Raw genomic sequence first — 13,979 nt, forward strand, 5'->3', positions numbered from 1 at the left:
GAAGCCCCTGCAGGTAGCATTTCTTTCCTGGTGGGATCCATTGTCAGAACAATTTCAACTTCCACCACCTCTCATGGAGTTAGCCAGTTCCAGTCTCTCGTGGTGGCTTGGTTGGGACCAGTTGTGTCATGGGGTGGGCTTGGAGGTTCCAGAGTGGATGGTGGTTACCACAGATGCCATTCTCTCCCGTTGGGGAGCTGTCTGCCAAACTCAGTCGGTGCATGGCCAATGGTCAGCAGAGGAAGCATTGTGGTCCATCAATCGCTTAGAGACTAGAGTAGTGTGGTTGGCATTGTGGGCGTTTCTACCTCTCTTGCGTGGCCGTCCAGTCAGAATCTTGTCAGACAATGCAACAACGATGACTTATATCAACTGCCAGGGTGGGACCAAGAGTCTAGCGGTGGCTCAGGAAGCTGGAGAGCTGATCTGCTGGGCAGAGCAGGATCTGGCGTTGATAGCAGCTTCTCATATAGCTGGGGCTGACAATGTGCAAGCAGATTATCTCAGCCAGCAGCAGCTAGACCCCGGAGAATGGGAGTTATCGGAGGAAGCAATGCACCTCATCAGTTGCAGATGGGTCAGACCTCGCATGGATGTAATTGGCAACTCAATGGAATGCCAAGGCACCGTGTTTCTTCAGTCGCAGAAGAGAGCGCAGAGTAGAGGGGGGTCGATGCCTTGATCCTTCCTTGGCTGCTGGACATTCTGCTGTATGTGTTCCGCTGTGGCCACTGGTGGGCAAGATATTGTGGCAAGTGGAGATTCATCCAGGAGATATAATTCTGGTGGCTCCAGAGTGGCCTCGGAGGCTTTGGTGTGCAGATCTGATCAACCTAACAGTGGACAGACCATTGAGTCTCGCTCATCTGCCAAAGCTTCTTCATCAAGGCCCCATATTTTCAGATCAGGCGGCTCACTTCTGTCTCACGGCTTGGCTTTTGAGAGGAAGCGCTTAAGGGAAAAAGGATATTCTGAGGATGTTATTTCTACTCTATTACAGGCTAGAAAGACTTCCACCTCCTTGGCGTATGTGAGGGTATGGAGAGTTTTTGAGACTTGGTGTGTGGAGCAAGGGATTGATCCTATGCGAGCATCCGTGGCACATAGTCTGACCTTTTTGCAAATAGGGTTGGTGAAGGGTTTGTCCTTTAACTCCCTCAGACTTCAGATTGCGGCTTTGGGCTGTCTTCGAGGCAAGGTGCTCGGGGCGGCTCTAGCTGCGTATCTGGATGTGATGTGTTTTCTCCAGGGGAGGAGGGGGGCAAAACATTTTCGCCTTCCGGTTCAGAAGCTGCGTCCCTCCTGGAGCCTTAACATAGTCCTTAAGAGCATGTGTTTGAGCTCTTAAAAGGGCTACTATGAAAGATCTCACTTTGAAGGCGGTTTTCTTTGTGGCGATTTGTTCTGCTAGAAGGATCTCAGAACTTCAAGCCTTGCCATGTAGAGATCCTTTTTTGAGGATTTCGGATTTGGGGTTCTCCTTGAGGACAGTTCCTTCCTTTCTGCCGAAGATGGTATCGTTGTTCCATGTAAGTTAGTCGGTGGAGCTCCCAGTTTTCCCAAATTTGTTTGGTACCGCGCCTCATACGAAAGAGTTACGATTCTTGGATGTCAAGCATGTATTATATAAGAACATAAGAAAATGCCATACTGGGTCAGACCAAGGGTCCATCAAGCCCAGCATCCTGTTTCCAACAGTGGCCAATCCAGGCCATAAGAACCTGGCAAGTACCCAAAAACTAAGTCTATTCCATGTTACCATTGCTAATGGCAGTGGCTGTTCTCTAAGTGAACTTAATAGCAGGTAATGGACTTCTCCTCCAAGAACTTATCCAATCCTTTTTTAAACACATCTATACTAACTGCACTAACCACATCCTCTGGCAACAAATTCCAGAGTTTAATTGTGCGTTGAGTAAAAAAGAACTTTCTCCGATTAGTTTTAAATGTGCCCCATGCTAACTTCATGGAGTGCCCCCTAGTCTTTCTACTATCCGAAAGAGTAAATAACCGATTCACATCTACCCATTCTAGACCTCTCATGATTTTAAACATCTCTATCATATCCCCCCTTAGCCGTCTCTTCTCCAAGCTGAAAAGGCCCCTGACAGATGTACACAGAGCCAATGCGCATTGTTCCGGTATCTTAGTCACTAAGAGCTTCCGGTTGTTGGATCACCTTTTTCTGCTATGGAGTGGTGCAAAAAAGGGTCATAAGGTGTCAAAAGCCACGAATGCGCAGTGGTTGAAGGAAGCCATTGGCTCTGTGTATATCTGTCAGGGGCCTCTACTACCGGAGGGCTTAAGGGCTCATTCTACCCGTTCACAAGCAAACTCCTGGGCTGAGTGTCAGCAAGTTTTGCCACAAGAGATTTGTGGCTACTTGGAAGTCGTTGCACACTTTCGCCAGGCATTATCGGTTGGATGTCCGGGCCCCAGAGGCCATGGGCTTTGGTGAGAGTGTACTTCGAGCAGGACTCTCGCAGTCCCACTCCTTTTAGGGAAGCTTTGGTACCTCCCAGCAGTCTGGACTGATCTAGGTAAGGAAAATTGGTTCTTACCTGCTAACTTTCGTTCCTGTAGTACCACAGATCAGTCCAGACTCCTGCCCAATTGAGGGAGGGAGATTTGGAGAGTCCACTTGGTCTGTTATTGTAATTAATCTGAAGGGTGGCACAGGTTTTGTTATACCTGCACATCTTTTTTTTTAGTGTGGGCAAAGTTATCTGCTCTAAATTTTCCCTTTCCCACAGCTCGTTCAGGGGGATATTTTTTTGTTATTGGTATTGTGGCTATCTTGGTTTGGGTACTTATCAATACTGAAGGGACTGCAGGTGGCACATCAGGTTATGTAGCAGTGTCTGCGAAACTTTCTCTGTCTCCATCTGCTGGCAGGGAGGCAAAACCCAGGAGTCTGGATTGGCCTGTGGTACTGCAGGAACAAAAATTAGCAGGTAAGAACTAATTTTCCTATTTCATCACTCAGCCATGCAGGCCTCTGACCTTTCCAGAGCTGCTTTTCCTTCAGGTATCTTGAAGACGGGCTGTTGGCTGCAACCTAGAGGTGGCACTGTTTCTTGTTACGCCTTACGCATGCGGATGTCGGAGTCCCGTTTTGTTTTCCTGGTCTCGTGATAATTTTACTTTTGCCTTCTTGAAGGAATGCCAGCCAGGAGTCGAGCCCTGCCCTGCCCAGCTCCATGCAGAGGCCACAGCTGGGCTCGAACGTAGAAATGGGCCCGGGGCAGCTGGCAGCAGCAAGGTGAGAGACACCCTGGACTCTGCATACAGTCCTGCGTCCCAGCCAGAATTTTATTTATTTATTTATTTATGTTTTTTATATACCGGTCTTCTTACATTATATGCAAATCAAATCGGTTTACAGAGAACTATTGAAAGGTTTGCTTGGGAGCAATTACATATAACAAATAACTTTTTGAACAGATAAATAGAACTTTTTAAACAAAAGTTAAATAGAGAAATATATTAGACAAATACATTGAGTTATAAATGTCTAAATGTCTTAATGTTTTAAATAAAACTTTTAAATAGCCTTTATAAAGGAAGAAGAAATAAAAATAGATCGCCAAAAGACAACGTCTAACTCAAACATGGTATTAGGAATTATTCCTATTTCTAAATGTATAGATGTCTTGCTGGAAACAGAAGTCATTGGAAAACTAACTTCCGCTTGAGTGCATCGACTGAACCATTGTGGGAAAGATAATGAAGAGGAGGGGAGGAGGGTGGAGCTGGAGATATGCATTTTAGAGCGTGGCAGATATAAAAATAACAAATTAAAGAATTCCGGGGAGGGTCTGGAAATGTTTAGTTTCCTCAAGGGCCAAATTATGTTTTTTTTGTTTGTTTTTTTTTAATTTCCTTTTAGGTGTAGTGGGCACTGTGTTGTGGAGAGGAGAGGTTAGCGGACCTTGCGGTGCACACTAGGGGTTGGTCAGCGGATTTACATGTTCTCTTATCCAGCCCCAGACAAAACCTAGGACCCCCCCACCTCCCCCTTTGCTGTCATTTTACAAATCGACTAAGTTGCAAACAGAGGTGTTGGACACCTGGAAATTTAGGGTCCAGATATGGAGGGGGCTCCCTCAGAATATGGGAAGTGAAAAGGGAGGTGGGGGGTAGTTTGAAAGGGCACTTGGTGCATCCCAGTGACCCTCCTTTCAGTTCTGCTGTTCAACCACACAGCATCCCGTTGGCCCCGTGAAATAGATTTGGGGCTTGGCATGCCTAGCAACACCCAGGTCCTTCTCTCTGTGAGCTGTGGGGCCCTCCATAGGTCTCTGGAAGAGCCAGGCTCCAGGTGGGAGCTGCAGGAAAGGCACTGGATGTAATGTTAATGGCGAGTTGTGAGGGGGTATGTTCCTCCCTGCCTTCACATGCTTGCCTTTCCTGCTCCTGCAGAACGAATCACCTCCATTTCTGTACTGCATCCAGGCTTCAACAAGATCACCCCAGCCTGGTCTTCTGTCTCCCCTCGCCAAAGTGAAACCATCAGCCAGCAGGGGGCACTGGAGGCCGAAATTGGTGCCTTGGGGACTGGGGTCCATTACATTGTAGATGGGCCGTCCCCTCCCTTTTGGCACAAACAGACATCGGCTGACGTCTGTCTGCAGCCGGCTGCCCCTCAGAGAGAGAGAGGAGAGACCTGGGGCTGCTGATGGTCAGGGCAGAGCAGCTCACAATTCTCTTTGTGCTGTTTTAGGCAGCAGCAGGCGGCAGCCACAGATCTGGAAGTGCCTCCAGGGAGAGATGTGCTGGGAGGCTACAGCCACGCCCAGGTAAAGCAGCACCAGTTTCTTCCATCGTTCCTCAGGTCCTGGCAGGGCACTGTAGACTCTGCGTGCTCATATTGGTTTATGATGTATCAATGGAACATTATTATAAGCATAAGATGCTCTTAGGCTATTTGAAGGAGGGATTTGGATGGGCTGCTAATTGTCTAACTTGTCTGCAAACTGTAGCCAGAACACAGGGGTTAACATCACTGTTCTTGCAGAAATACCCCAGAGCTAATAGGGAGTGGCAGAACCCTATCTGATCCTTCAGCAGCATAGTGCCCCCTCCCCCTTTAACACCAAGCCGGGGTATTAGGTTAGAAGAAAGAGTGGGCATAACAACATGCTAGAACACTGGGTCACTATTGGCTGAAAGGGGAGAGTGTCCCTAACACCATGCTGGGACACTGGGTCAGGACTGGATCAGAGGGAGGAGTATCCCCTAACACCATGCTGGGTCAGTACTGGATCAGAGGGAGGAATGTCCCCTAACACCATGCTGGGACACTGGGTCAGGACTGGATCAGAGGGAGGAGTATCCCCTAACACCATGCTGGGTCAGTGCTGGATCAGAGGGGAGAGTGTCCCCTAACACCATGCTGGGACACTGGGTCAGTGCTGGATCAGAGGGAGGAGTGTCCCCTAACACCATGCTGGGACACTGGGTCAGTACTGGATGAGAGGGAGGAGTGTCCCCTAACACCATGCTGGGACACTGGGTCAGTACGGGATCAGAGGGAGGAGTGTCCCCTAACACCATGCTGGGACACTGGGTCAGTACTGGATGAGAGGGAGGAGTGTCCCCTAACACCATGCTGGAACACTGGGTCAGTACTGGATGAGAGGGAGGAGTATCCCCTAACACCAGGCTGGGACACTGGGTCAGTACGGGATCAGAGGGAGGAGTATCCCCTAACACCATGCTGGGACACTGGGTCAGTACTGGATCAGAGGGAGGAGTATCCCCTAACACCAGGCTGGGACACTGGGTCAGTACGGGATCAGAGGGAGGAGTGTCCCCTAACCCAAACCTCACGACACACCTAGCCGGTCGGGCTTTCAGGATATCCACAGTGAATGTGCATTTGAGAGGTTTCCTGCAAATCTTGCGTGCATGTTCATTATGGATATCTGCAAAGGCTGACTGGCTAGGTGTGTCCTGAGAACTGGGTTGAGGACCCCTGCCCTAACAGCGTGTTTTGGAGAGGAGAGCGGGGGGGGGAGTGTGTCTTCTTACCACCACGCTTGGAGCTTGGGTATTTCATAACATTTAAGGCTTTTGTGCAGTCTGTGACCGCAGGTGGACCCGAGCATAGCAAACTGCTGGAGAAAAGCGATGGCCTCTTTGGACAGGACAGAGACCCCCGGTTCGCTGATATGTACAATCGTGGCACTGCAGGTGAGTGACGGGGGGGGGGGGGGGGGGGGGGGGCTGAGTCTTGTTTCTAGTTTTGTGTTTGGGAACCCCAGTGATGTCTGAGACCCCAGGGAAAGGGCCCTTTTGTCAAGGGGCCACAGGCTTCTGTAATATCTCCTGGTCCAGTGAAAGCGGTGGTACCTTCCCCTACATTAATCCTTAAAGGGACACCATCAGGGATGCTAGATGAGATTTCAAAAGCTTGGCAAAGGCTTTATGCTAGTGCTCTTTCTGGCCACCTACATAATTGTTTGTAATCTGATTTAAATAAAAATGTGAGCATGTAATGTGAATTGGTGTGCGGTGTGCCGGGCCGCGCTGGCGCTATAAAGCTGTACAGGGGGACTGGAGAAGGTGGCTCAGCCAGGACGGTTTGTTTAAATCTGCAGAGCTCTGCCATTGCAACATGGTTGCAAACCCGCATAGGGTTTTCAGGATTCTGTCTTACCAACTTGGGCAGTGTTTTATTTAATTTTAAATTTATTTTTTTTTCGGTGTGTTAAAAGCACCCTCACCCCCGGCCAGCTTAGGCCTTTGTTAGGCAGGTATGGGAAACCTCAGCCCATGACGAGAGATTGCCCCCTCGGCTGGAATATTTATCTTCCTGGTATTAAAAGTACAGAATACGTGTGCCAGATTCAGCGCTTTCTAGCTGAAGGTTTCCAGTAGAACAGAAAAAGGAAACTGTCTCTATGCTGTTTGCTTCCTGTTTTTTTCTGGATGGTGCTACCCTGGCTCCTCCTTCACACCAGCGAATGACCTCTGTCTGGGGCATCGTTGCTAAATTAACGCCTACCTGATCCTGCGCTCATGAGTGGCTGCGCGGTGTCCTCTGCACCCTTTACGATCTAGAAAAGTTCCTGAGCCTGACCTGCTGTTGCTTTGCTTTTTACAGATCAGGGCAAAGCCATGCCTTCTGGCCCGCTGGCAGCCAGCCAGCAGCTCTTCCCTCAGGGCAGCACTTTCACGCCGGCGCCTCGCCCCCCGGACAGTTTCAGGTGATACTTTCCAGCATCTCTTTATAGTAACCTCGTAATGACTGCAGAAAAGGACCCAGTGGTCCATCCAGTCTGCCCGGCAAAGCTTTTTTAAAGTTAGGAACTGCCGCTCCCTGTAGGGATGTCCTGCAGCCCAGCTTGCAATCTGCTTATTTCCAGATGGATGGCACCAGAGAGCACTGGTGCTCCCTTTTATCTACTGACCTGCAGAATAATGGCAGGTATTGCATGGTGTATCACGAAAGGAAAAATTTGATGCCGAAAACCTTATCACCTGTTTCTTAGGGAATCATTGCAATACAAAAAAACTTAATTCAATAATCAATTAATGAAATTAATTATTAACAGTGGGCAGCAATTCATCAACTCGAAATACTGAGACATGGGACACAATTTCTCAGCTGCCAACATCGAGATGTGATTTACCTATTTAGGACATCTATTTTCAATTTTGCATTGAGGTTTTTGTAACTTTGCAAAATAGGCTACAATGTTTTTAAAAAAAAAATGTCCAATTTGTTATATTGTTTATTTGTTGAGGTTTAATCACATTATTTTCTAATGAAACATTGTCATATTCGCTGAAGTGATACAATTGTCCTTTCTTCTGGACCAGGAGTTCTGGTTTGAGCTTTTTTGTCCTGTATGTTTAATACTTGTGTGTTTTCACAGTTAATGTAACGTGTAGCTGTGTTTGCAAGAGCGAATGCATGTGTGTGAATGATTCTTAGAATAGAGTTAGTTCTCAGCGGTTTGTGTCATATGACAATATATGTATCAAGTTCAATTTCACCGTACATTTGATATTAAACTTTTGTGAGATATTGCACGGTGACATCTCTTATGGGCTACTAAGATTCTTTTAAGGATAGCGCACAGCCTTTTGCAGCAGATGGGTGGGGGAGGGGGGAATATGTCGGGCCTCGATGGCAGAAGTAGCGGCGGTGTGAGCGCTGGGTCGGGTGTTGCCCTCGTCACAAAGTATCCCCTGGAATTTGAAGTTCCTGCCAGATGGGGCTTCTTACTTTTTGACTTTTTTTTTTTTTTCTTTCGCTTTCCTGTTTTCCAGGAACAGTGGGATGGCTCCCCCAGTGAATATCATTCAGCAGCCTGCCTCAGCCGGGCAGATACTAGCTCGAATCTCGCGCCACTCTACACCCACTCAGGTGACGGGAACCAACTGGCCCTCAGGAACACGGCCCACGTTCACGACACAGGTAAATATGCCGAAGCCAACTGGGAGGAGAGAGGGAAACACCTTTCCTCCGAATTGACCGGGATCGGGTGGCGAGTGAGGAGCAGAGCTGGGATTGGAGTTTGCAGGTTCTGTGCCCTTAATAAAACAATTCAGCTGTTTTTTTGGAGCATGCGCACACATTTTAACCTCTTACCGGCACCATCTTTCCGTCTTGTGTCTCCACTAGAAGCTTGGGAGCCTTAAGCTGTACTAATGTCATGCAGTGCAGAGTTTGAGGGTTTTGCCAGCAACACCATTTACATTTTATTATTTTTTTTTTAGAAGTTAGTAATGCAGATGTGTTCTCTTCGGCCGCTTTTTGCCACATGGCACCCAGCCAGTAGCTACTCTCATGAGCGTGTGCCTCGATGACCATGAGAACATTATTGAGAACTTGTTTTGTTTTTCTCTGGTCTGTTCGCAGCAAGTGGCCTCCCAGGCAGCGAAGACTCAGTCGCCTCCATTTGGCCTGGGGAACTTCCAGGCAAACCCTCCCTCCTTCAGTCCCATGGCAACCTCGGCGGCCGCCTCCTCGCCTAACGGGCCCACGTACCCCAGCCTGAGCAATCGCCCCGGCAACTTTGGTAAGCGCGGCCGTGCCCTGTTCACCTTAGACTCTCCTCCCCACCCCCCCCCCCCCTGCATCCCTCGAGGAGAAACGGGGGGTCAGCCACTGTCGTGGAACTACCCACCAGGAGAAACGGACGTGTGTTAATGTGAAACGGGGGGTGTTAATGTGGTCCAGTAGCTCACGGAGACTTTACTTTGCCTTCCTCAGCCACCGAGACCGGGCAGGCAGACAGCCAGTTTCAGACGCGGGCGGCAGCAGAAGGCGTGGGGGTGTGGCCGCAGTGGCAAGGACAGCACCACGGCCAGAACTCCGGGGAGCCGCACGTTCAGCCCAGCCAACCCGAAGTGTTCCCGGTGAGAGCCTTTGGCTGTTTACGACTAAAATGTGTTGGACAGATGTGTGCTGTTAAGCTTTCTGCAGGAGCTTTCGTGGTGGCTTTCTGCTAATTACAAAACTTTTTTCCTTGGGCGGGGGCCCCAAACTTTTAACTTGGTTCTAATGCCGTCGCTACTCCCAGCACTTCCTTAGTTCATTCTAGCCACACCTTGAGGTGGATCTTGGGGGTGGGGGATGGTCTGACTGCAGAGGATATTCAAACAGTGCCTGGGACCCCGTGCGGTTAACGAATGGAAAAAGTCCCAAAAAGTTCTTCCATGGTTCCACCTCAGAATGGGAAGGAGGGGGGGGCTCCCTGTTCTCAGCCCTTTGCTGATTTTCTGTCCTCATGATGCTGGTGCCAGAAAATCTTTGCTCCTGGGCCTGGAACCATCCAAATACGGCAAGCAAAGAGGAATACTGGAAAGGATCGGGGACGTGGAATAAGAGCCCAAGGGTATTAGGCACTGGCATACAGGCCCATGCCCCGACTGTTGCTGTCTTCAGCCGGGGCACCGATACACCTTGTCAGGTCGCCAGTGCTGCAAGCCACAGCTGTAGCAGCAAGAAGCCCCCTGGAGCTCCGAGGCAGCCGCTTCGTCGGCTGTGCCTGTAACAGAGGCGCCGCGTCCCATCTGCTCCCACTTAGTCATGGGGGCTTGCAAGTTGGCGTGAGGACCCAAGCCTATCACCGGGCTGAGCGGGACCTCCTCAGTTGGCATGGCCACAGTTACCGTCCAATGAAGCGGCTGTTCACAGTGTTTTGCTTTTTAGGGGGCAGTCCGTCTCTGCCCGTACACTGAAATTCTTCGCATCCACTGTCCCTTACCCTAGTACACTTGTGTGTGTTTGGAATAATAATCTGTAAAGCACCTTGGGCTCCTGTTTGGTCAAAAGCTTATGCCGCTGGTGTGTGTTTCTGTTAACCCTTTCCTTCTCCTCCCTCTGTTCAGGACATGCTAACCATGCTGGCAGAACAGGGACCCAACTACAACAGTGAAGAGTTCCCAGAGCTGAATATGTTTCCGTCCTTCGCAGAGTAAACGAGAAACCACGGAGCAAACCTTGATGTTAATCCATACCGTTCTGACTCTGTCTGTAAAGCAGGGGAGGAGGCCCTCCCCAGCTGCAGTACCTTTCTGCTTTTCCTACGGTCAAAGGCTGGCTTGTCTTCCTCTGGGCCGTGTATAGCGTGGAGAGAAGGCCGTACTGATGTCGCTTTTTTGTTTTTGTTTTTGTTTTTTTAATTTTGCGATAGATGAGATCCACATCGCATCCGTGCAGCTGCATCAGGTCGCCAGCACCCCGGCATGATATGAGAGCAGCAGCTGGGTGGGGTGGTGGCCTCAAGTGTATCCCAGTAATGCACCCGCTGTGCAAGCCTCCAGGAAGAGGTGGGCTCAGCTGCGGCACCCAGGATTCCCTGCAATTCTAACAACTTCTTTTCATAATCCTTTAAAATTCAGTCTGTCTTTATTATTATTATTGCCATTTTGAATGATGGACTTCTGCATGTAGACGCTGCGGCTGCCGTGCACAGGAGACAGCTCAGTCACTGTGGTTGATTACTAATGGATGATGGTAATAGCTTCCCTTAAGGCCATGCGGGGTTGAAGTTGCTGGCCATTGCTAACGTGCTCTGGGCACATGACCCTGAATGATGATTTCCTATTTCTAAAACAAGCCATTCCCCATCCCTACCCCCCACTTATTTTTTTTTTTAAATTCATGGTGGATTCACATGGCGTGGAAGTGCGCCACCTACTTCTTGTCTGGTGGAGAGACATGACAGAAATCCAAGGACCTTCCTGGCCCCAGCCTGCACGCTGACCCAGTTGCCTTAGTACTGATCTTCACGGGTGTTTTTCATCGCCTCCATTTCCTGCCATGAAATGAGGTTAAAGTCTCAGGTGTTTCTGCAGTTAAGAGCTGGTCGTTAGTGCTTTAAGGTCAGGGAAAGGCCTGCAGCCTCTCTCCAGCCTCGTTTTCATCTTGTGATCCACTTCGTCTCGGCACGACTCTGCGACAAGCTGCAGCGTAACCGTGCAGGGACGACTGAGTCCCGGAGCTGGAACTGACTCTCATCCGAGACGCTGCTGCTGCAGCCTTCTGTGGTGTTGGGTGGGAAGGAGGAATGTGTCTCGCCCCCACCTCTGGGGGAAGACTAGGTGCACTCGGGAATGGGAGCCAGAAAAGCAGGGGAGCATCAGAATCTCTCGCTGGCACAGATCAAATTTGGAAGCACGGAGCTTGTTTGAGAGATGGTTCTGGAACAGCCACATTGATATGGATCAGCTCACGCTTTTGAGGGGGGGGGGGGGGGTGGGTTACAAGATACTCTCTTTGCTTTATAACACGGGCAGGGGAAAGTGTCCAGATGTGGCTGCTGACAAAAGTACAATACAGAAACTTCAGTGCTCTGGTAGCCATTGCTTGTGTTCCCGGCAGCGCATTCTGCTAATCTCAGCGAGCCCTTTCCTTTTTTTAAAGACTGACACGCACCGTGGTTGCTTTCTCCTCGCTTGGGACCACGATTCCTCAGGCAGCAAGCGTCCGAGATGAGGCCCCCCTCGTTGTTCTCAGGATTTCATCGGCACTTCTGGGTGAGGAGGGACCAACCGCCCAGGCCTGCAGTTGCCCCCTGTGAAACTGGAGCTAAAAGAGAGAAATGCCAGCTGGCACCGCAGGTGGCTTAAACCTACTTCTAGAAAGTTTCTCTGCAATGAAATTGGGGGAGAATATTTGTGGATAATAAGTGCAGATGGTGTGCTAAATGGAAAGACAGCCATAGCTCAAGAAAATGGAGCCGAACCGATGCGGAGTGGGAAATTTTACAAACCCCCAGCCCTCTGAAAGGAAGGAACAAACAGACTTTTCTCATAAAATGTTCCCTGTGTTGTATATGTACATAAAGCCATGAGATCTTAAACACCTTGTTGGAAAGGATCACAACCTTTTTTTTAGCCTTTTGCTGTGATTAGAGTAAAGGGAAGTGTTTTGTTTAACTCATGGACCTGGTTTGAATCCTGGCCGATTTTGAACTCTGATCCAGCAGCTAAGCTGCTTTTTGAAATCTTATATATATATATATTTTTTTTTTTCAATGTGCAGATATGTGTGTGCTCTGATTTCTTCATTTTATGTGTTCTTAGTTTCAGAAAGCCAGGGCAAAGTACTTGTAGGGACACAGTATAAAGACACAGTAAGTGGCCATAGAAAGGGACTGCACGGCCTGTCCCATTTCCCCCCCTACTGTATGGCCACAGGCCTTCCCCGACTTCCAGCCATCCCCTGCCCCCCTCTGTATCTGCTCCAGTTCTGCTAATCATCTCTGCTGGGTAATGAAGTCCAGAAATCCGCCACCTCCTCACCAGCGTTGGCCAGTATCTTTTTATCGCCCTTCTCCTTTCACACTCCCAAGTAGGGGATGTGCATTCGTTTTGAAAACGAAATGAAAAATAAGACGAAACAAAACAAATCCTACCAAAATTCATATTTTTTTTCCTTTGTTTTTCTTCGTTTTGGCAAATAGTGAACGTTATTTCCCAAAACGAATACAAAGGGGGGGGGGAAAACCCCCAACAAAACAAAATGCAGACAGAAACCTCCTCCCGCCCCAAACGAATTGAAACAATGTTTTGGCCTGCACGGCCCTACTTACCAGGCAGCACCAAAGAGTTTGGTTATCCAGCTGTCACTGAATACAGTCATTTTTCTGCATCAGGATGGTGAAGTGGGGTGAAGGAGAGGGACAAAATTCCAATAGAAATGGGTTTAACTTGAACAAGTTGAATGTTTCCAGGGAAAGTGAATTTTTGTGCTGGGTACTTTGAAACACAATCACAAATCCTGGGCATAACGTTTGGAAAGAGAAACTCCTGGATATTGGTGGGGGGGGAGTTCTTTTGTGTTATGCTGTGTTAACAAAGGCTTTGTATTGTGCGGAAAGTTGCAAATTTTATGTAGCGGAAGTTTTAACAACACAAACTTCATATTTTTCTCTCGTACACGAGACTGGTGTGTTCATTGCTCTCAGCAGAAGTTAACCCCTGCGTTTTTGATTTTTGTAATTTTAAGCAACAAATGACCTAGCGTGCCAGCGATACCCAGATGCCCTTTGACAGCCTCTTCCCCGATTCCTTCCATAAACGAAGTCTTGGAAAGATTGATCTGAAACCCTTCAGAACATTAGCGGAGCACTGTCAAGCGTCTGGGTTTAGCAGGGTGCCCAGTTTCCCTGGACAAACACCTTTACAATGTTTCCCCTGAGGAGCACGTGGCTTTTTGGTGGTAGGCATCCTCTACCCTTGAAGTAAAGACGGCTGAGCCCAATGCCACTCCAGAAGTCGCCAGGCGCATGAGGGCACACTGGTGCCGTCCACTTCTTTTGACCTGGCCAGTGACTGACTGCCCCCTCCCCTGTTTTATTCAGGCTAGTCCTTTTTTTTTACACCATACCAGGAGCAGTACCTTGTTAAGTTAAATTTAGTAAAACCTCTCCCCAAGCCATGAGTTCCATGACCCCTGTGCCTGCCCTGGCTTCCACGTAACCATCTGTGCGGAAGGGAACAGGGCAGCTTACCCC

The 13,979-nt window shown here is 49.0% G+C and overlaps 1 protein-coding gene across 2 annotated transcripts in view; it reads left to right on the forward strand.

The window, feature by feature from the left end:
- ARNT (aryl hydrocarbon receptor nuclear translocator) overlaps positions 1-13,401 on the forward strand; it is a 48,880-nt gene extending 35,479 nt beyond the window's left edge. For both annotated transcript variants that reach the window (XM_029581431.1, XM_029581432.1), the window contains 8 exons: positions 3,161-3,262; positions 4,724-4,799; positions 6,084-6,195; positions 7,109-7,211; positions 8,281-8,428; positions 8,873-9,032; positions 9,227-9,372; positions 10,348-13,401. In XM_029581431.1, coding sequence (XP_029437291.1) covers positions 3,161-3,262; positions 4,724-4,799; positions 6,084-6,195; positions 7,109-7,211; positions 8,281-8,428; positions 8,873-9,032; positions 9,227-9,372; positions 10,348-10,437 — 937 coding nt within the window. In that variant the 3' untranslated portion in view covers positions 10,438-13,401. The remainder of the gene's footprint in view (positions 1-3,160; positions 3,263-4,723; positions 4,800-6,083; positions 6,196-7,108; positions 7,212-8,280; positions 8,429-8,872; positions 9,033-9,226; positions 9,373-10,347) is intronic.
- Positions 13,402-13,979: the final 578 nt, after the last annotated feature.

This window comes from Rhinatrema bivittatum, chromosome 16 (genome assembly GCF_901001135.1).
Source record: "Rhinatrema bivittatum chromosome 16, aRhiBiv1.1, whole genome shotgun sequence".
NCBI classification, from domain to species: Eukaryota; Metazoa; Chordata; class Amphibia; order Gymnophiona; family Rhinatrematidae; genus Rhinatrema; species Rhinatrema bivittatum.